Genomic DNA, 20872 nt, shown 5'->3' with positions numbered 1-20872 from the left:
ACTTCCCCGAATCCCAGCGGGCTGGCTGCAAAAAGGTGCCTGCTGCCCTGCAACACAGATGCGTGTTTTTCCTCCTTTGGCAAATGAGGATTCCAGTTGTGTCTGTGATGCCCATGGCCACTTCTGATGGCAGATGCAGGCTGATATAGCAAAGGATCCATTTCTTTGTACTTCAGCCTGACATTCACTTATTTGAAGCCACATTCATCTAAATTGTAAAATGACTTGGGACCTTGGTCATGGGAACCTTCATGGGCAATGGCCAAAGTGAGGGTGAGGAAACCTAAGCTCTTGTTCTGGCACTGGGAAAGGGATATGGAAAGACCTTGGGCAAACCACTGAGCCTTAGTATTTCTATCTGTGGAGTGCAAAGTAATGACTCCTACCTCTTTCATGAAGCACTTTGAGATTTATCAAACAAAGACTTTAGATACCAACAAGGTCTTTTTACTTTGTGTCAATGATGTGGACATGTAACAAACTTCTGTTATTTGTTTTGCTTATGAATTGCTTTATAATCCCCTGCCACACATAAACACACAAATACACTGTTTTTACTCACCAAAGTAGTATTTTTAAGAAATGCATATCCATAATTCCTGGTCGAGAAGGGCATACAAGCCAATAGAAATGATTGCCTGTTCTGGATATATTTACAAGGAGATGCCACCAGATGGGAAGATGTATGTTGATGAGACTAAAACCACAATTTTTAACACCTGCTGCTGCAGCCCATCCATCTGAGTCCTTTTCAGTCTGAAAAAACTGTGTCCCTGGATGGGGCAGGAAGAATTTAGTTAAATTTTTTTAGTGTAACTCTTTTACCTAAAGCTAGCCTTTGTGCACAGCTCTGGCTTCTCTTTAAATATTCCCTTCATCAGTAACAGTAAATGCAAAATATGTTAAATGTGGGGAAAGGAGTGCCAGGAAGCTTTATTTCTTTTCTTTCTTCATCTCTGGAGATACTATGCATGCAGGTATCTGGCACCCTCAATTATGCCTTACCTACTCCGGTGGGGGGTGGGGGGGTGGGGGTGGGGGTGGGAAGGGGAAAAAAAAAGTTACTGTAATAAATCTCACAACCTCTAGTCAGGGAAAATCTGAATTCTCAGATATCCATAACAAGCTGAGCAGTCTGCAGCAGCAGAAATTACAAGTCCTGCACACTGAACTGAAGTCTCTGGCACTTTAAAGCGCACATTTTCCAGCTTTGCCCTTTCCATAGTATTCCACAGGGGCCAGCCATCGCAACTGCTGATAAGGTCATGTGCAGGGTGGGTGATGAATCTGCACTGATTTCAGAAGGTTTTTCTGTCTGGTTGCAGAAAATAGATATGTGTGTATCCTTGAGAGACATTCTTAAAGGGGGACTATGCAGGAATGATTGCATTATCTAGTGTAAAACAGAACAAAGGGGAAAAAACTTCAAAAGAAATAATTATTCAGTAATAAGTAAATACTTTACTGGAACAGTTTGCATTTTTTTCTTATTTGAAGTATGCTTAAAGCAGTCTCTGAGCCAGTGACTCCAACATATGCAACCTTTTTGTACAGTGGTTTGAGACTTAGCTTTTGCTCTTCTTTCTCCCCTCTACACCCAGAAAAACCCCAAACACCCTTCAGAACATTGAGTGTGACATTTGGATTGAGGCAGAGACCTACAACAGTCCAGAGGTTTGCATTTGGGCTCATGTTTTCAGACTGTGATGCAGCATACAAAACAGCAGAGGAATTTAAACCAGAAAAGACCAAGTCAATACATTCTTCCATATTTAAAACACAGCAAAAGAAAGAAAAAAAAGCAGCCAACACCTTAAACTGACTCCATGGTCCTTCATGTCTTCAGGTCCAGGACATTTTGATTTCATGCTGTTTTACAGATGTCAATGAGACTTAGGTGTGGACTGGGTATCAGACTCTATGCCTGATCTTAAAGTTCAGGGGAAAATCTTGGCTATTTGGTGAGGACAGAGTCAGTTTGGAGGAATATTTCATGTACATTTGCCTCTCAAAAGTCCATGATCAGTCAGCACAGAGAAATGGCAACAGGAATGACAGTGACTTGCCCTGTGCCAGGTTGCTAGCCTTAAGTGCATTGAGCTGATGGTGTTTGGCATCACTCGCACTTGCAGAACCACATGTGGTACAACACTGACCATCCTTGTCCCTTGGGGAATGACACCTCACCAGGCTTGTTGAGATAGGAAGGCCCTTGCTAGTAAATCAGCTCTGCTGTACCGGTGGGACACACTGCTTTACAGCAACAGTGAATATGGCAAGTGAAATGAATTGTTAAAAAATGTGAAATATTCTTTTTGGTGCCAAGGATGAGGAGGAAGTGTTGGGATGAATCCCAAACTGAGGTATGGCTAGGGAGGGAAATTATTCCAAAGAAAGAGCGAAGAGACTCTAAACAGTGAGATTTATTACACTGGGATATAGCCTCCCAGAGGAAGGAGTTGAAGATGCACTGCTGGAATTGCTTAACACAGGATGGACAAAACACTGGAGGATATGGAGAGGATGTGTAGTCACAGATTTTTAAGGCTAGAAAGAGCCATTGTGATCATTTAGTCAAACCTCCTGCATGACTCATACCAGGGGATTTGCCTAAATGTATTCCTGTTACAAGTCCAATAGCTGTCGTGCACTAATGCATATCAGTTAGAGAAACATCCAGCCTTGATTTAAAAGAAACTTCTGGTAACAGGGAGTCCATTGCTATGATAAGCTCTTCTCACAATTATTTATACACCCTATTAAAAACATGGGCCATGTTTCTCATCCCAGTTTTTATAGCTTCAGCTTCAGACCCTGTATATCTGCTAAACTGAAGGAGATTCTGTGGCACTTTTGTCCCCACGTACATTTTAGTCCCTTTGATTTGTATCTCAGATGCTTTTAACACCAGGTTCACCTGCACATTAGCTGATCTCTCCCTCCTCTAACAGATCTTGGAAACACTTACCTTCTGCCAACTCTTCCAATGCTAGTCCCTCAGATTAAGTCACTTTTTGAAAAGAGGCATAACTTTGCTCTCTTAGTGATGGAAAAATGCATGTTGATGTCTGAAATGTGTACTGCCTGCTTCTGATTTAGCCTGTGTGCCAAGCTGCTTGCACAGGGAACTCTCTCTTTGGTGTCAGTATTTTTATAGTTACTGAACTTGAGCACACAGTCAGCACTTAAAAGGAAGCAATAGCAGGGCTGGGAATGGTTTTGCTTTGTCAACATGTGTAGAGCAAAGAAATGTATGTAGGTGAGCTACTAGAACAAGGGCAATTAAAAGGGTGATGCTCTGAAGTGCTGGTGGTGCTGCACCATCGCTCTGGCTGGTCTGAATGTAATGTATCTGCTCCCAAGGACAGCATGTGCATAGATATCACTGACTTTCTGCACAGGTTCAAGAATGGAAGAGTTTCTCCAGACCACATCTTCAGCATGGAATAAGCCAAATTCTGACCCAGGAGAACAACAAGCTTTGTTTTTCTGGATGTTAATCCCACACCTGAATTTAGATTAAAAGGCTTTCCACCTGCCTATTCAACCTCATGGGTGAAAGACTGGGAACTTAATAAGCTGATTTTCCCCCCTAATTTTCTAGTTGAGAAGTCTGGGAGGTCATTTCGGCACAAAGCTGTGCTTGGGATGCTTTGCAATCTTCTTTTCTAGCCCACTGTTCCCCGCCCTCTCTTCTTCTGGTCTGTGCTGCTGTTGATTTATGTGTGCAGCCACCAAACCTAAACTTGATCAAGGCTTTTAAATAATGCTGCTGTACCTCAATAAAAGTGTAGTTAGCCTGGTGCTGTTGTCGTGAAAACGGTTGAGAAAGTCTTGAAAGTATAAAAACAAGGGACAATTAAATCTTGGGTTCAGCTCCCAAATGGATTTCTGCTGGAGATTCACACTTAATAAAATACAGAAAATTGCATTTTATTTTGGTACATAAATACTGGTAGTGGGGGACTGTGGCATTTAGAAAAGAGAATCACTCCACCAGAAAACTCAGTTCAGCAAAATGATGCAGTCCAGTTGAGCCCCTTTTATGATCTGAGAAATGACTGTTTTTATAGCACACTAAATAAAACCTGCTATTCGAGCTGGAGGTTTATTAGTAAAGGTGATTTTGCCATAGCTGGGAAGGGAGGGGAGGAAGGAAAGAAGAGGGATGAACATCAAAGCAGAGATACATGTCGCTTAGAAAAAGCACAGCAATGCCCAAAAAATGTGGTGTCACTTATCATCACCTCATCTAGCATTGCCATAGAAATTTTTTTATGTCTTCTTTTGGTTGTTGTTGTTGTTCTGAAATGTTATTGTTAACCTGGTTGAATTTCCCCAGTGGGAAAGCTCTGGTTACAGGTGGGGTGAGGAGCCTGCAAAAACATCTGGGTGGAAGAGGCATCTGCAGGGCTTTAAATCCAGGGGATGGTTAAACTGGTTCTTACAGAAAAACGTTCAGATTTAGCCGGGGCAGCTTGTGATTTTGTTGCTGCCCATGATCACCACTGTTATGGTCTTGAAAAAAGACTTGCAGGTGTGCATTAGCATCCTCATAACACATATCCATGCCTCGGGCATCCCAGTGTGATGATGGGTGTCATTCTCCAAACTTGCCTTTCTCGGGGGTGTAAACTAAAAAATACCTGACTGAGGACTGCAATCCTCAACGGCTATGCCACAGGGCATCACCTCTAGTCCAGAAACAGATATCTGCCATGCCTTTTACATCTTCAGCACATGCAGCAAATTTCTTCAGTTATCACCTCCTGGGGTTCTAGGGAAAAGGGGAGAGGGATCACTTTTCATCTGTCACAGGGGTGAAAAATAAGCATGGTTTATAGGCAAACTGGGAGGATAAAGCTTCTGAAACTCCACTCATCCTGTAGCCTTTTGCAAATGGGACAGGTTTCACTGCATGCCTGCCTGGACAGTTTGAAGGACTACATGCAGAGCAAGGGAAGATGTGTGTGCTTCTATTCCCTTCCATCAGAAGATAATTATTTTACTGGTGAAAACAAAGGAGAATTGCACCTGGGAGTCTGATCTGAGACCAGCTTTTTCAGAGAGGACATGTCCCATCTCCGGATAGTACACCCACATGCTTGCTGGCTTTGTACAGAGTCCAGTGACCTTTCTGTATGTTCCCAGGGGAGCCAGAAATGCACCTTGCATGACATCTTTAGGCAGATTTTTCAGTGGGAATGAACCTCCCACATTTTGCCGCAGATCACTGAAATTCATCTTTTCAGGGTGAATTTGCTGAAAGCACAAGCGGTGCTTTCTCTGAATTCAAGGTACAGGGACTCAGGTCTTAATGCCAGAAGGCAGGAAGATGCTGTATATTTGACCTGTCCTGCAAATTTTCATGAGCTTTAACCCAGCTGCACCAGATAGATGTTCTGGCAGATTTCTGGACTTTTTGCTAATGCGGTTTCACGTGCAATATTTTGTGCTAGACCTTAGCTGCAATCAGGATGCTTTCAAAGAATTAATCTGGCGGTTGGTAACTGCTAAATGAAGTGCATGCTAAAAGAATGATGAGCTAACTGACTGGAGCTCACAGCTTTTATGAGCTTCTCTAAATGCCTGTTTTCAGGTGGACTCAGCATCTCCTTGACATTTAAGGACTCAGTTTATAATCAAATTATTTAACTCTAGTGGAAAGAAACACTGGCCTCAATGGAAAAGTCATTTATATTTCCCCCACCCCTTCAGGAAAAAAAAAAAAAAAAGTATTATGAGTAACACTGCAATTCCTATACAAAATGAAGGATAAAAGAAATCTTTCAATGCAAATTAAGCACTGCAGGCTTTTAAAAATTATAGTAGAAACTTAGGGTGCACAGCTGTTTATATCCTTATTTGTAATTCAGTAATCCAAGACATGCTGAAGCATTAACGTCCTGGACAACAACACAAACATTTCAGAGATGAATGCGCCCTAGAGATTTCACTTCTGCAGGTCCCAGTCCATCTTGGGATCCTTCTGCTGATTTTGACCAAGTCACTATACAGATATACATTGCTCTCTACCACTTGATATTACAGAGCAAAGGGAGGCAAGATAGAAAACTGGACATGCAACGTTGCAGTTACAGACCAAGAAGAGCAGGTCAAGCTCCATGGAACTATCCCACTTCTGAAGGGATGGAAGTATCTTTCATAGATGAGTAATCAAGCCTTAGTATCACTGCTGCAGCTAAGTTCATTATCAAGGCTTTCGGACAAACGAAAGCAGGCAGCTTAGCAAAGACACCTTGCTCTGTGAGCCCTGGCTTTGTGGCCGTTATGTCTGTAGCTCTTGCTTAAAAATCTTCACACTGGCTTATGGCCAAACAGGGACCGAACCAGAGATATCTCACCAGATGAATGAGCAAAATTGTGTAAGTCCCATTGTCTTCCACCTTAGCTGGTACCCAATTGTTCTCTCCCAGCTGCCTAAACTGAGGCGGCAAACTGTGTTATGCTTAAACACGATATTTAAACTGCATTGTTATGTCAGTGGTGATGGGCTCTTTGTTGGAGATGACAGGAAAAATTCTATTGTTTAGAGTTTTCCCAGACTCGGTGCTTAGTACAAAGACCTGAAAAGAGCAGGGTTGTTTAAACATTTGATGAAGAAAATATGTGCAGAGATGGATCTATCCCACTAGTAAGGAGCAGACCAGCCCACAGCACCAAACCCTACCTTTATAAATTCCACATGTTATTGCAATTTTCCCCCATAAAATCCTCGATCTCTATACATGGAAAATAGAAGGGTCTGAAATCCGTCAGAAGATTAAAATAGTCTGCGAGTCATCCAGCTTAACGCTGGTAGCAAAATTAATTTGGAATAACTTTAGAATTTCTGAAATATTTAGCAAAACATGACACTTTTACCAGGAATGGGTGAAAAATTACAATTTGCAACCACATGAGCATCTTTGGACCCTTCAGCAATCTCTGTGCATTGCTTTGTCTTCTCCTTAAGGATAAATGCTTTAGACAGGTATTCTCAAAATTATTATAATGTAAAAGCCTGAACTCCAGTTTCTCTGTATTGACACAATTACACAAGTATCTCAGGGAAGGCAGAGCTACGCAGCAATGGGAGTGCAAATCTGGAAGGACTCCAGCAGCTTCAGTGCACATCCTCCTGATTTGTGTGAGACTTGTACCACAGCCTGCGATGTTTGTGTTCAATGAATGGACACAAACAGGTGATGCTTTGCTTTTAATTAACCCACTCCCACGCCATGCTGTGACTTGCTCTCAAGTAGTCCCCCTGCAGCTTTGCGTTAATTCCTGCCTCTCTTTCGATGTCTAACAAACGATCCTCACTCCTGTGAGTACGGTGATGTTTGGGTTCTGTGCAATTGAAGACTCAGGGAGATGGGGAAGGAGTAAACTCTGGGAGTGACTCTGGAAAATCCCCTTGTTTGGGATGAGAGTGATGAATTTTATGTTAGTGCCTGCTAATGTGTTTTCTGTTAGTATTTTAATTGGAGTTAAAGCCCCTACATCAGTTTTGAACTAGATTCAGTGGGGGTTCTCAGAAAACAGTACTGTTGTTTGTACTTTCAGCAAGTGTCATATGTTGGGTTGTGATCACTCCTCTTAGAGGGAATTAGAGCCACCGAGAGCTTTCTGAAATAATTTCAGTTGCAATTATGAATGGGCTTGACCTGATGACAGACCCCTCCTATAAAGTGATTGCATCTTATGTCAATGACTGCTCAACCTGTAAGCCATCAGGCCAGAGTTATGTTCTCCTGAACCTGGTGTCTCCTCCCCTTGGCATCTTTTATTTACAGAGTAATGCTAGCCCAGGAAGGGTCAGTGCACTGAACAAAATCTATGAAATATCTCTAACCTGTAGTTCTGATTAGAGCCTTCAAGTGAGCCGTTTGCAGCTGTCCCATTGGGACACAAGAGGAAACACTCAGTTTTGAGCAAAAGTATGAGCTGAGCCAGGATTATTTATTTATGTGTTGGAGCTAGAAATCTCAGGTTTTTCTTCCTTTCAAAGGGTCTTCTCCAGCAACATGTTCTCATGTGTGTCTAGGAATCAGTAACTGAAGAGAAAGCTTTTTCAAGAGGCACAAATCACCTGGAGCTTCTCCAGTTTTTAGGAGCTCCTTGCAAAAGGCCAAAAGAGAGTCTGACTTTTCAGAAGACAGGTGCCCGTTGCATTTGCCGCTTAACCTCAGTTCTGCCAGATTTACTTGTTCCGTCTAGAAAATCTCTAGGCTGACCTTTTGTTAGGCACCAAAGGTCTGTTATCAGCCTTGTCGGGAGTAATTTCAAGTGTAAGCTTGAGTTAAAGCAGGTACGAATCGAGGCCTGCCTTTTCTCTGAGCTGGCTGGGTACGAGGCAGGTCCCCTCTGCATTCAGTATCGCTGCCATAGCAGAGTGCCATGCCTGAGTTAATGTCCTGCTCTGCATGGCTTGGAGACAGCACCTGGCGATTCATCATCGAGCCAACCCGGGTGGCAAGCGGAGCCAATGCCCACACACATCCAAACAGTCACAGCTTCACCCCATGGATTTCCAATGAGATTCCAGGTCCCAGTTGTGAAAATTGCTACCAAAACTGGCTTACGAGTTCCTAGACCACAGAGAGGTATTACACAGTGTTTTGATGAGATTTGCTCTCACTGGAGAAGGCAGGGTTGGCCCTAAGATAAAAGCAATCACTTCCCAAGACTCTGATTCTAAGTGACATTATTCGTTTAGGAAAGCCTTTCCTCTTTTTCTTTTCTTTTCTTTTTCTTTTTTTTTTTTTAAATTTTATTTCTAGTCTATAAAGAAAACAACAAAGGATGGTATGTCCCCAGAGCATACTCTGATGTGTCACTGTGGATGCCAATCCCCACAGACGCTCCCGATGTTATTAATTTTTAAAACAAACTTGCTGATTGAGGTTCTGACTGCCTTTAAATTGTCTCTACAAGGAGACTGTGTACTAATTAACCCACAGAAACAATCAATGATGTACCTTTTTCAAGTTTCAGGGTGATTAGAATATGAAAATGAAGAGCACAATGGTGCAGATGTTTTAAAATCACAGCAGACAGCAATTAGTGACATGGGAACCAGCTGCTTATCTCTCCAGATAAAGCCTCTTAATAGGGAATTACACTTGAGGAGCCATTACACAGATGGATCTGCAAATGATTTAAAGAGGGGGCGTTGTAGTATTAACTTTGATTTGCAAGCCAGATTCTTGACAAGCTGTATGTGTGTTACTTCTCCAGAAAGGTGCGTCTGCAGCAGGGGGGGACAATCCCCTGCAAGAAAGCAGAGTTTTTTCAGGTGATGTGTTTCTCTAATTGCGTGTTTTATCTTTTTTATTGTTATTATTATTTTATATTAATCTTATTTGGATTTTTTTTCTTATTATTTTACTAAGTTTTTGATTTGGTGGCTGGCATCTCCTCCCACTTTTTACTCTGGGACTGGGAGCAGAGTGTGGATTTAGAGAGAACCTCAGGCAAGGGAATGGGAAGGCAGAGCAAGATATCCAGTAGTTAAATGAAGAGTCCCTGAGGGATGGATTCCGCTGCTGGGTACTGCTTGCAAAGTAAGGTGCTCCTCATCATGGGACTGAGACAGTCTCATCCCCTCATTTAAAAGGGCTACATGCCAGAATGGAACTGGTAAGAGGAGTCATCACCTCTGCAGATGCAGTGTTGCACAGGTCTGGCAAGGCAGGTGTAAACACACAACCCCACCTCCCCTGCTCTCTGGTGCCAGTGCTTTTCAGCTACCAGTATAGGGGATGTATCCCACTGATAGGCTTACCTGCCCTTGCCAAAGGTATGGACTAAAAGTCAGGAATTTGGCATTAGAATCATATACTACTAATAAGAATATTCAAACTTTATTTTTTTTTAGTCTAAGGTTTAGCATGTGCTGTATTACATTGCTCAAACTTCTTTGCAGTTATGAAAGCTGTTAGCTTCTTTATATGTCTTTTATTTTCTTTAAAGGAAAGATGGGATTATTACCCACTAAGTACATCCAGTAAACTGAGTATCAAGAGAAATAGTGCAAGTCTGGTAAGATGGGATGAAATTGCAGAATTTCAGTCATGTTTCTACTTTCACAACAGAAGAAGGAGCAGACTCCCAGCGCAGGAGAGGTAGCTGCTAGGAAAATCCCATTCAATGAAAGGGCACACTACAAACAGAGGCAGACACTGAAGTTTCGAGTATTTTTAGGGTCTCATAAACCAAAAAGTAAATGAAAGTAAATCTTAATATTTTCCTGAAAAAGTCCACTATTCTTGATGCTGGTCTCAGCTGTGCTGCCATAGGAACTCTATTCCAGTCAACAGCCCCTTGCCAAGACCTATGGAGCTGCAGTATATAGCATGCTTACCGATGAATAAAGTAATGAATCTGTGTGAAGGGCATGAAGATAGAGGTTTCTGAGGAACCCTGTTTGCCCTTACCCTACTGGCAGCTCTGGCATCCTCCGCTAGCTCAGCAGAGGCTTAGGTTAGCTGAGCTGGGGCTTGCTGGCTTCTTACGGTGGTGGTCACCCAGCAGAGAAAATCAAAGCCTAAACATTAGGACCAATGGAATCAGACAGCAACCCAGATGGATACATGGGGAATAAAATACACTTGGCTGCATTACTTTTAACTGATTTGGTAACGCTTTTAGGTAAGCAGTCCCCACATATCCATTGCAGCCAGTGAAACCCAACACCTTCAGCCAAATGATCTCTGGGTGCTGTGCTGCACAAGAATTATTTTGGGGTAATATGGATGTGCCTGGCAGGGTAGAGCGAACAGGAAATGTTAAGGTGAAAGAAGCTGTATGAGGAAACCCGGTGGACTCTTACATGCTTGGGTAGATACATATATATACCTATCTATCTAGATAGATAGATAGATAGTTATGACATCCCTCTTAGGAAATGGAGTCCCCTGGTCCTGCAGGCTGGTCATTTTTTGAAGGAGTGTTGAAATGGGAGTGCTCATCTATGTGATCACCTGTCTCCAAAACTGGCACCTTTGAGGACGTAGGCATATCTTTCTCATGAATTTTTAGATAGAAGTTGTGGTGGCCTGCAGTGCTGGAGTAATAACAGGGCTATCATTATCGGAATTGGCATCATCATTTTATAATATGCAGGTTGAGGAAACAAGGCTGGAGAAGCCAAGCGATACATCAGCATTCATCACTGATATATAGCTGGTCTTTCCATTCTGAGCCCTTATTAACTACCTTAAAATATACTTCAGAGGTTATTGTTCCTTTTAAACTAGTGTTGCTGTCCAGGTCTGAAACCAGGACAGCTAGAGATCTGTGTGTGTGATGGACTTGGAGGGACCACAGTGTTGCCATGGTGTGCTGTTTTCACTCACTGCTGTAATCCCCGCTCTTTTTATTTTTCTTCCTTCCAAATGAAATTTTTCAGATCATTTAGTTTCACAGCTCAGCATTTTGGAAATAACGTGGATGTAAAGAGCTGCTTTGATTGCAGCCGTAAGGCCAGGATCTGCGCAGAAACAACCTGCCCTGCCCCGGTGTGGGTCCTGGGAACCAAGAGAGGCCTCAAGCCATCATTTCTAGGGCTTTTCCAAGTCAGAAATCATGGTATTTCAAGAAGATGATGTTTCATGTGAGGTTTGGATGGAGGGCACCCACCTCCAGCCCACTGGGACCTCCCCAGAGGATGGCCACCTCCCACACACCTCCTCATGCCCAACTGACAGTGCACCCAGCCTGGTGGCTTGGGGACTGGAGGAGCCCCAAATGGCTGAGCTAGAATGAAGCTCAGGAGCTTTGCGATAGTTTAAAAATATAATAATTTAAATAAGACCTAACTATCAAGCTTCAGTGCCAGTGCTGCTGATTTCCTTTCTGCCCCTCCCTGGCCTCGTCCCAAGGACGTGGACATGGGTGGGCTTTATTCATAGGATGAAGGAGGGCACCCACGGCATGGGTCATGGCCACCCTGTGCTGTGTGGCTTGCACAAAGGAGGCCACTTCGAGGAGGAAGAGGAGGAGGAGGAGGAGCTGATTCATTCCCCGAGGGCTGTTTATGCTTTCAGCTCTTTTCTCAGGCTGAAGAAACCGGGTGTCACTCGCCCGCGACATCTGCAGCTCTACCACAGCTGCGTGCTTTCATTTTCTCACTCCACAATTCCTGGAAATGTCTGCTTTCCCTGAGCATGGCTGGTCCATGTGCACGACAGCTGAACTATCCACAGGATATAAGAGTCCCTGATTATTCCTCAGACGATGGACCAGAACAGTTTCATCATTATTACCTATTCCAGAAAAGCCACATGCCCATTTTTATAGCCACATGAAGGATCTCTCAACATGAATTTGCCAATAACATGTATGTTTATTGGTCACTAAATAATGCGCTCTGGGCTTGGGGGTGTTTAGCACTTTGCAAATCCCTCTGAAGTTGCTCAGAATCGGGACACCTTGCTTCCCAGCTCAAAATCCTCTTACGCTGAGAGCCTTCTTGCCCCAGAACTGCTGCTGCAGATACCCTGAACAGGGATCTAACGTAATGCTACTGATAGAAACTTAATTGTAACAGGGTGTTTGCAGAAACATGAGACACTTAGCAGTTGTTTTCTATTGTTCTTTCCTTGGTAACACATTTATTTTAAGTCTCTCATCATTTATTTGGCATTCGGGATGGTGTCATTACAGTTTGCTGGGAACAATTGTTTACAGTACAGTACTAGGTGTACAAAATCAGCGGCACGGTTTGACCCAGAGCTTTAAAAACAATCAACTTCCAAATGTAACAGGAGAAAACAAATGGCTGGAAGAGGTCTGTTAATTGAAGTTAAAAAAATAATAATAAAATTTCTTTGGTTTAAGAGAATTTTCAATAGGTTTCAGCTGTAGCGAACACAATTTCTCTAGCTGAAGGAGGCCCACTAAGAAAAAAAAAAAAAAAAAAAAAAAGTAGGCTTTCTTTTGCTCTGTAACAGTCTTCAGCATAATTCTGCCCTTACTCTAACCTCTGCTACTTGAATAGCTGCTGTCGGATTAGAAATCATATTGAAAATATCTCTTACCAACATTGCAAATAGCTGATTATTAAAATGGAAAGGGAGTAATGCAAATCTTGAACCTGCCAAGTGTGCCTCACACACTTGACGCTGTGCATATGATTTTAAGCCCTGGGTTTATGGGGGTGACTTCGATGTGGAAATTTCAGCAAGTAAATCTTTGCAGAATCCAGCTTCAAAGGGAAGTGGACCCATGGGTTTTCCTCTTTTTTTTTACAACTTCCGAGATAATTTTGCATTTTTCTTGTTTACAACAATGAGCTTAATTGCCGTTGTTGAGCATCAAGTTCTGTGAGGGATTATTTTTTAGGAAAAACGGATTCTCACCAGGAGGCTGAATTGCACCATTCATCTATTGAAAGGGAATATGGTGTTTTAAATTAAAAACCAATCGAATATGTTTCCTTAGCAATTTAACATTTATAGAAATATTTCCATTGTTTTTAGAGTGGAAAAACAAAACAAAACTTGTTTACAATGCATGAATCTAAATGCAAATTTGACACAGGTATAAGATGACGGTATAAAGGCTCCTAACCCTTCCAGGGACGTGGGCTAAGAAGAGTTATCGTTAGCTGTATAAATAAAAAGCTGCAACCAGGCGTTAAGAATGGACTCATAAATTAATTTGGTTTTTTTGTTATTTATGTTCTGCTATCTTCCAGGTTTATGACAGGCCACAAAAACATTCTGCTCTGCACTATGACCCGGGCCTCCAACAAGACTTCACCGGTGACACCTTAAAATCAAAGCACCAGCAGAAAAGTAGCAACCAGCACCACCTTGACTGGTCAGTGAGCTCCGATACTGGATCCGCTTCTCAGAGTTGCTTCATCAACACAGAACCCAGTCGAGAAGCAGTCAGTGCCACCAAGGTCTCCACTACAGAGCCAGGAGTTTCCTTCAGTAAATCCCAAGCAAAGAAGTCCTGCATCAGCAGCACATGGGGGCAGCTGTCAGCCAGCAGTAAAGACCTCGTCATCTGCAGCGCAGTCCCATCGCCCAACAACATCAGCACGGCCGCCCAGCCGAGCAGCGCCACAGAGTGCAACGGGCTTTTGCCTCTCGGCGACCAGGAGGGGGGTGTGCAGCTGGAGGCCCCTGACCAGCCTGTCGGCAGTACGAAGAAGAAGTCCAGCAAAAAGGACTTGATAAGTCAAACCATCCCAACCACAGAAATTGAATGGGTGAAGAGTGCTCAAAAAGCATTTGACAGCAAATCCCATGACAGCATGGAAGGGAAAAAGGAGTCTTACTCGATGGACAGTGTGATGGATACATCACCCTTAAAGCAGAATCCCACTTCTGCTAGCAGTTGTGAAAGTGACACCAGTCACGTACGAATTACTATCCCAATAAAGTCTCCGACAACAGATACATCTGGCCACAAAAGGAAAAAAAGGCAATCCATAAAATCTTCCATAGAGAAAACCATCCAGGAGAAAAGCCTGCCTTCTGGACTTATGATGAACAGTGAAGTAGCAAACAGGACTAGCTCTCAACCAGAGGGGAGTAAAAAAGATCTTCGAGTCACAAAGCCAGGGAAAGTGATTGAAAACGAGTCCCCCTTGATAACTATCGACAGCGGTCTGCTCACTGACAAAGCTTCCCCCAACAGTGCCACTAGACTCAGAAAATCTGTAGCTGTGACTTCTACTCTCCTACCCACCAATCTTCCCACAGCTGGCAAATTATCTGAGGTCCAGCACCCTAAACATGCAGCTAAACGGCGATGGACCTGCAGCAAGCCTAAATCTATCCTTCGGGAGACCTCCATGACAACATCTGAGAAGCTGATGGTGGAGCCTCCTTCAGCCTATCCCATCACACCATCCAGCCCTCTGTATACCAATACAGACAGTCTTACTGTGATCACACCTGTCAAGAAAAAAAGAGGACGACCAAAGAAACAGCCTTTGCTCACTGTTGAAACCATTCACGAGGGAACCTCCACCAGCCCAGTGAGTCCAATCAATTGTGAATTTCCAGGAACAAAGAAAAGGAAGAGGAGACGGAATCTGGCCAAGTTGGCTCAGATGGTCCCGGGAGACGACAAGTCCATCAGTGAACTCAAGTTTCACAAAAAGGTCGGGAAGCTTGGGGTCTTGGATAAGAAGACCATCAAGACCATTAATAAAATGAAGACCCTCAAGAGGAAGAATATTCTCAACCAGATCTTGTCCTCCTGCTCCAGCAGCATAGCTCTAAAAGCAAAAGTCCAGCCACCATCTAGCTCTGGGCCAACCACCATTGATGCCAGACTAGGGAAGCAGATCAATGTCAGCAAGAGGGGGACTATCTACATTGGTAAAAAACGGGGCAGAAAGCCAAGAGCAGAGCTTCAGCCTCAGCCAGAAGAACCTAAGACAGCCATCAAGCACTCAAGGCCTGTTTCCAGCCAGCCAGAAAACCCAGCAGTGCCTTCCAACCTGCAGTCACTTGTGGCATCGTCACCAGCAGCTATTCATTCGCTTTCGACACAGTTAGTGGGGACTAATGGCAACCTTAGCCCTGCAAGCACTGAAACAAATTTTTCAGAATTAAAAACTATGCCAAATCTTCAACCTATCAGTGCTCTTCCTACGAAAACTCAGAAAGGAATGCACAGTGGAACTTGGAAGCTGTCTCCACCCAGGTTAATGGCTAATTCACCTTCCCACCTCTGTGAAATAGGTTCTCTGAAAGAAGTCACACTGTCGCCAGTGAGTGAGTCTCACAGCGAGGAAACCATACCCAGCGACAGTGGGATAGGTACGGACAACAACAGCACTTCTGACCAAGCCGAGAAAAGCTCAGAATCCCGCCGGAGATACTCTTTTGATTTCTGCACCCTGGACAATCCAGAGGCTATCCCATCTGACACCAGCACAAAGAACAGGCATGGTCACCGGCAGAAACATCTCATTGTGGATAACTTTCTCTCTCATGAGAGTATTAAAAAGCCAAAGCACAAGAGGAAAAGGAAAAGCCTGCAGAACAGAGATGACCTCCAGTTTCTGGCAGACCTTGAGGAACTCATCAATAAGTTTCAAGTGTTCAGGATTTCCCATCGAAGTTACACATTTTATCATGAAAACCCATATCCCAGCATCTTCAGGATTAATTTTGATCACTACTACCCTGTGCCATATATCCAGTATGACCCATTGCTCTATCTTCGCAGGACCTCTGACATGAAGTCTAAGAAGAAGCGTGGTAGACCTGCCAAAACCAATGACACCATGACAAAGGTGCCTTTTTTACAAGGGTTCGGTTACCCTATTCCCAGTGGGAGTTACTATGCACCCTATGGAATGCCTTACACATCAATGCCTATGATGAATCTTGGTTACTACGGTCAGTATCCAGCTCCTTTGTATCTATCTCACACGCTCGGAGCGGCTTCCCCATTTATGAGACCTACCGTGCCCCCACCCCAATTCCATGCAAGTTCTCATATGAAGATGTCCACCACTGCCAAGCATAAAGTGAAACACGGAGTGCACCTACAAACACCTGTGGGAATGGGCCTCGGAGACATGCAGTCCTCTTTGGCTCCTCCAAAGGTTGGAGGAACAAGCCTTTCCAGTGGCCGACTTCACAAAAGGAAACACAAACATAAGCACAAGCATAAGGATGAGCGGCTATTGGGGCCACACGAAGATCTGAGTGGTCTCTTTGCTAGCAAGTCCACTGGTTTCTCCACCCATGCCATCAACGAAAGGCTTAGCGGCTCAGATAAAGACCTCTCCTTGCTCAATGAGAAAAGCAAGCATAAGGAGAAGCAGAAGCACCAGCATTGTGAAAGTGGACACAAAGGCTCAAAAAGTAATTTTGAAGTGGATACGTTGTCTACATTATCACTTTCTGATGCCCAGCAGTGGACGCAGAGTAAAGATAAAAGTGACTCAAGCAATGATCCCATTGACTCTTGCACAAAGAGATACTCTAGTAATACTGAGAGTAGTGGAAGGTCAGAGTCCCTGGACATGTTTGGTGAAATGAATTCCTCGAGTGAGAAGCGGGACAACGATGCAAGTGGGAATAAAAGAAGAAGCTTTGAAGGGTTTGGAACTTACAGGGAAAAGGACATTCAGCCCTTCAGGACAAACAGGAAGGACAGAAGTACTTACGATTCTTCAGCCTCTTCAGGTAAGCTCAGCTTTATTCTGTTTTACCTTACTGCATTCAAATTGTAATGCTGAACAAAGAGGAACCTGCCATTCACAGCAAATATGTTTATGAGTCAATAACTTCTCTGACTTCTTGTAAATGACTCCCATTCTGCATCCAAACTTCAGGGAGATTGACAAGAAGGTTGGCCACGCATTAAGGCAAAACCTTTACAAGTCTCTGCATTGTTACACAGCATTTTTATAAATATTTGTGGTACCTTTACCTATCTCTCATAGCTTGTTGCACTTCCTCCCAAAATCTCACTATTGCACTCTGCAACAGCAGCAATTGGAACAACTGTTGGCAAGGCAGGCGTCCTTCTTATTGGTGTCTAATGTCACGGGGTGGTAGTCATATCCCAGCCTCTGGGAGAACAGCCACGGCACTGAGCAGAGAGTCTCTGCTCTGGCCTACAAAGTGTACAAAAGCCATTTCTTGATGGGATGGGCCAGACGTGTGGGAAGTTGCGGAGCTGGGTCAATGTCCCATGACTGGTGTGGTGGTACTGCTGGTCCAGAGGGACCCATCATGGTGATAGCAGGCCTGAATATACAGAGACCTTGGGTACAATCCTAGTGTAAATCTGTCATTTCCAGCTGGCAGGTGTCATGTAAGATAATTATCCTGAGCACTGAGTGGCTGTGGGAAGGGACTGATGTCATAGAAACAAGAAACCCTAGCCAATTCACTCTGGAGAGTTTTAGGGCTCATAACTTGGAAATATAAGCTGGGTAGGGATGAGGATGGAGGAAGCTCCTTTCGGCTGCTAAGGACATCTGTTCCTTTTCTGCAGGGAGGGCGGGGGGAAGGAACCTGAATCTTGTCTGAGAGACTGAACTGTACTTTACAATAGGGAGCTGCTTTCGTGATGACACAGAGGCAGGTGTTTTGCTGTAATATAAATGACTTTAGCTTGGGAGCAAGCCCAGAGCTCCTGCACCATCAGATATTTACCACAAAGCAGATTTCACACTTGGTTCTGGAAAAGGGTGAGCTTTACTGAACCAACCACTGGTGGATGAGATTCTGATGTGCTAAAAAAAAACTTCAAAGAAACATACCTCATAGCCTTCAGAATGAAAAGAGAATCAGCTGAGAACACAGAGGGAGCAGACAATGGGTATAACCTGCCAATGTAAGGCTCTTAAGTTTTTTATGGACTTGTAACTGATCAAGATCCAAAGACTGCTCATGCTCTAAGCCACCTAGACATTTCTATTTCCTTCACTGAGAGCATGATCTGGACTATAGCAATGAAAAGCAGTCTAAAATGAGAGCTTATCCCATGAAAACATTCCTATTCATGATATTGTATTGTATCAGACTGTTGTGATACCTAGAAATGAGACACCCTGAAATGTTGGAAAAGAGACTGAATTCAGTCACTGGTTATATCAGGATTGCTATGTGCCTGACAAAGAATGAAATAATTCTCCAATTGCTGCGGTGGCTATTGCATTAAGGAAGTTGTATCCTAGTAGACAAGAGTTGAAAGCCTTCAAAATTTTTAATGACGCTATTTCTCAGGTTTTTAATGGAAGTTACTGATTTCGTAGTTTGATAACAGCTGGATTTGTAGCCTTTTTGCTTTCTGAACAGAAGATATTGGCCAAACCTGTACTTTCCAATTTAATATATTTCATTTAGGCATAGTAAATTGTGAAGTGAAAATTCTTGTCGCTGCTGAACCCAAATGAGTTTCCAAAGTAGGGCCATGACCCCTACCAGGCTGTCTTGCAAATAGAATTGGTAAAGAAAAAGTCCATTTCATGTTATTTTCCTTCAGTATATTGTCCATGATGATAAAATTGTAAGATGGAGCGATAGAACTTCCAGTAGGAACTCCATCAGATTTGCTGCTTAAACTTTTGAAACGGCTTCTCATTTAAACTAAGGTTATTTTTATTTATTTTTACTTTTCATGATTACAACTGCACATCGTTCCCCATGACCTAATCCGTCAAGTCACAGAATATGAACTGGTTTCTTCATTGTCAAGCTATTATTTAGATGGAAAAATCATCAGCAGTTAGCTAAGCAGAGCCAGCTAACTAAAGCCATACCTTCACTACAAGGAAAAATACTAAAACTAAACAGCTCTGCCAAGAAAGGCCTGGAGCCAAGACTGCTCATTAAAGACTAGGAACATCTGTCCGCTTATGACTGTCTAAGATCTCAGTTCAGCTTTTTTTCCTCGCTGCCTTTGACCTTCACTGGGATTCCCAAAAGAGGTCCGCACTTGAGCCTAGCCATAACTATTAACCGGTTCCCACTAAAGAGGGATTAAATTTTCCCATTATAACCTTGACCACCTTTCTCTGAATTCACCTTGCATTTCCCTGAGGTGGCTAAACAGTGATTGACTAATCATAAAAATAAAAGGTAAAAGGAAAAAAAAGCCCTACGTGAACATACAGCTCTGTCCCAGGAGACAATTTCCATAGCCTGATTGCTCTTGTCATTTGGTATTTGTCAACTTTCACAATACAAAAATAATATGTAACAGAGATAAAAGGAGGCATCTTGAATATTCAGATGAAAGCTGATAATAGATTTATATCACAAATTCAATGTTATCTTTATTGCATGGGCATTTTGGTACTCTCAGTAATGCCATTTGCAGTTTCGTTGGGTGTTGCTGGAGATGAAATATGGAGCAAAACCCACCCCTACTCACTAGAGATATCTGTGGTAAGAGTGATGAGAGATCCATTTAGTGCTCTTTGGTGTTCTGCAGTCTGTTTCAGTGTAGTGTACTGCTGCAGGTTCCATTGTACTGTTGCTATTTTTATCATTATTATCTATGTTGTAACAGCACTAAACCATTTCTGAAAAGTTCAGTGTTCCCTGGTGCTACGTAGTGGTCATGTCTGTGTTAGAAAGCAGTCCTGCCATATAACCTTAAAGCCTATGTATGATTTTACAACCTAGAAAGATTAGGCTATCAAGGGAAGAGTTGTCCCTCTCACTTTTCAGAGGATCTGTTTGCATAGTTGGCACAAGAAATCTGTACCAAGAGTGAGGGGTCCTGTTGAGGGTGTGCCACCAGCCACCTTGGTTGGCCACAGCAAAGGTCCATTCCCTGTACTCCACTACCGTACTACCGCTGGCTATTCGTTAGTGGGGACCTTGTGAGCGTTGGCTCATTTTACATTGCTTGGGACCTCCTGAGGTTAAATATGCATAGGGCTGTTCTCACAGTGCACTGCCTGTTTCTCCACCATTGTCCTGGAGAAGCTGGAGTCCTTTCCATAAATACTAATTAATAACTCTTCCCACCTTCCTTCCCATCCATGCCCCATGACCTGTCGCTTCCTGTTACTTTTTTTTGAAATAGCTATTTTTGTAAGATGTCTTCTGTTCACCTAATCTTCCTGCATTTAAAAAGACTAATTAATCGTAACTAATTAGACCCAGCTTTCCTGTTTAGCTAATGCAGAAGACTAGTCCAGGGGCATCAATCTTGCCTACAGGCAAGGGCACAGCAGAAGGTGTTTCAGATCCTCCCTTGCCACAGTCATGCTGGCATCATTTGGGTACATCCTAAACTGAACTTTCAAGTTGTGTGCACCAAGCGTTGACTCAGTTGACTCCCTCCTTCTACTCCCCACAGATAGAGGTACATGTCTTACATTTTCAAAGCACTGTTGGGGCCCCTCTGGCTCTCTGTGCCCTGA

At 43.2% G+C, this 20872-nt stretch overlaps 1 protein-coding gene across 6 annotated transcripts in view; it reads left to right on the top strand.

The window, feature by feature from the left end:
* SETBP1 (SET binding protein 1) overlaps positions 1-20872 on the top strand; it is a 264044-nt gene that overhangs the window by 167901 nt on the left and 75271 nt on the right. For all 6 annotated transcript variants that reach the window (XM_080370916.1, XM_080370915.1, XM_080370914.1 and 3 more), the window contains one exon: positions 13706-17171. In XM_080370916.1, coding sequence (XP_080227042.1) covers positions 13706-17171 — 3466 coding nt within the window. The remainder of the gene's footprint in view (positions 1-13705; positions 17172-20872) is intronic.

Source organism: Falco punctatus (genome assembly GCF_963210335.1).
Source record: "Falco punctatus genome assembly, chromosome: Z".
Taxonomy (NCBI): Eukaryota; Metazoa; Chordata; class Aves; order Falconiformes; family Falconidae; genus Falco; species Falco punctatus.
Note: the sequence above shows the minus strand (reverse complement) of the source record. Positions and strands in the feature narration are given on the sequence as shown.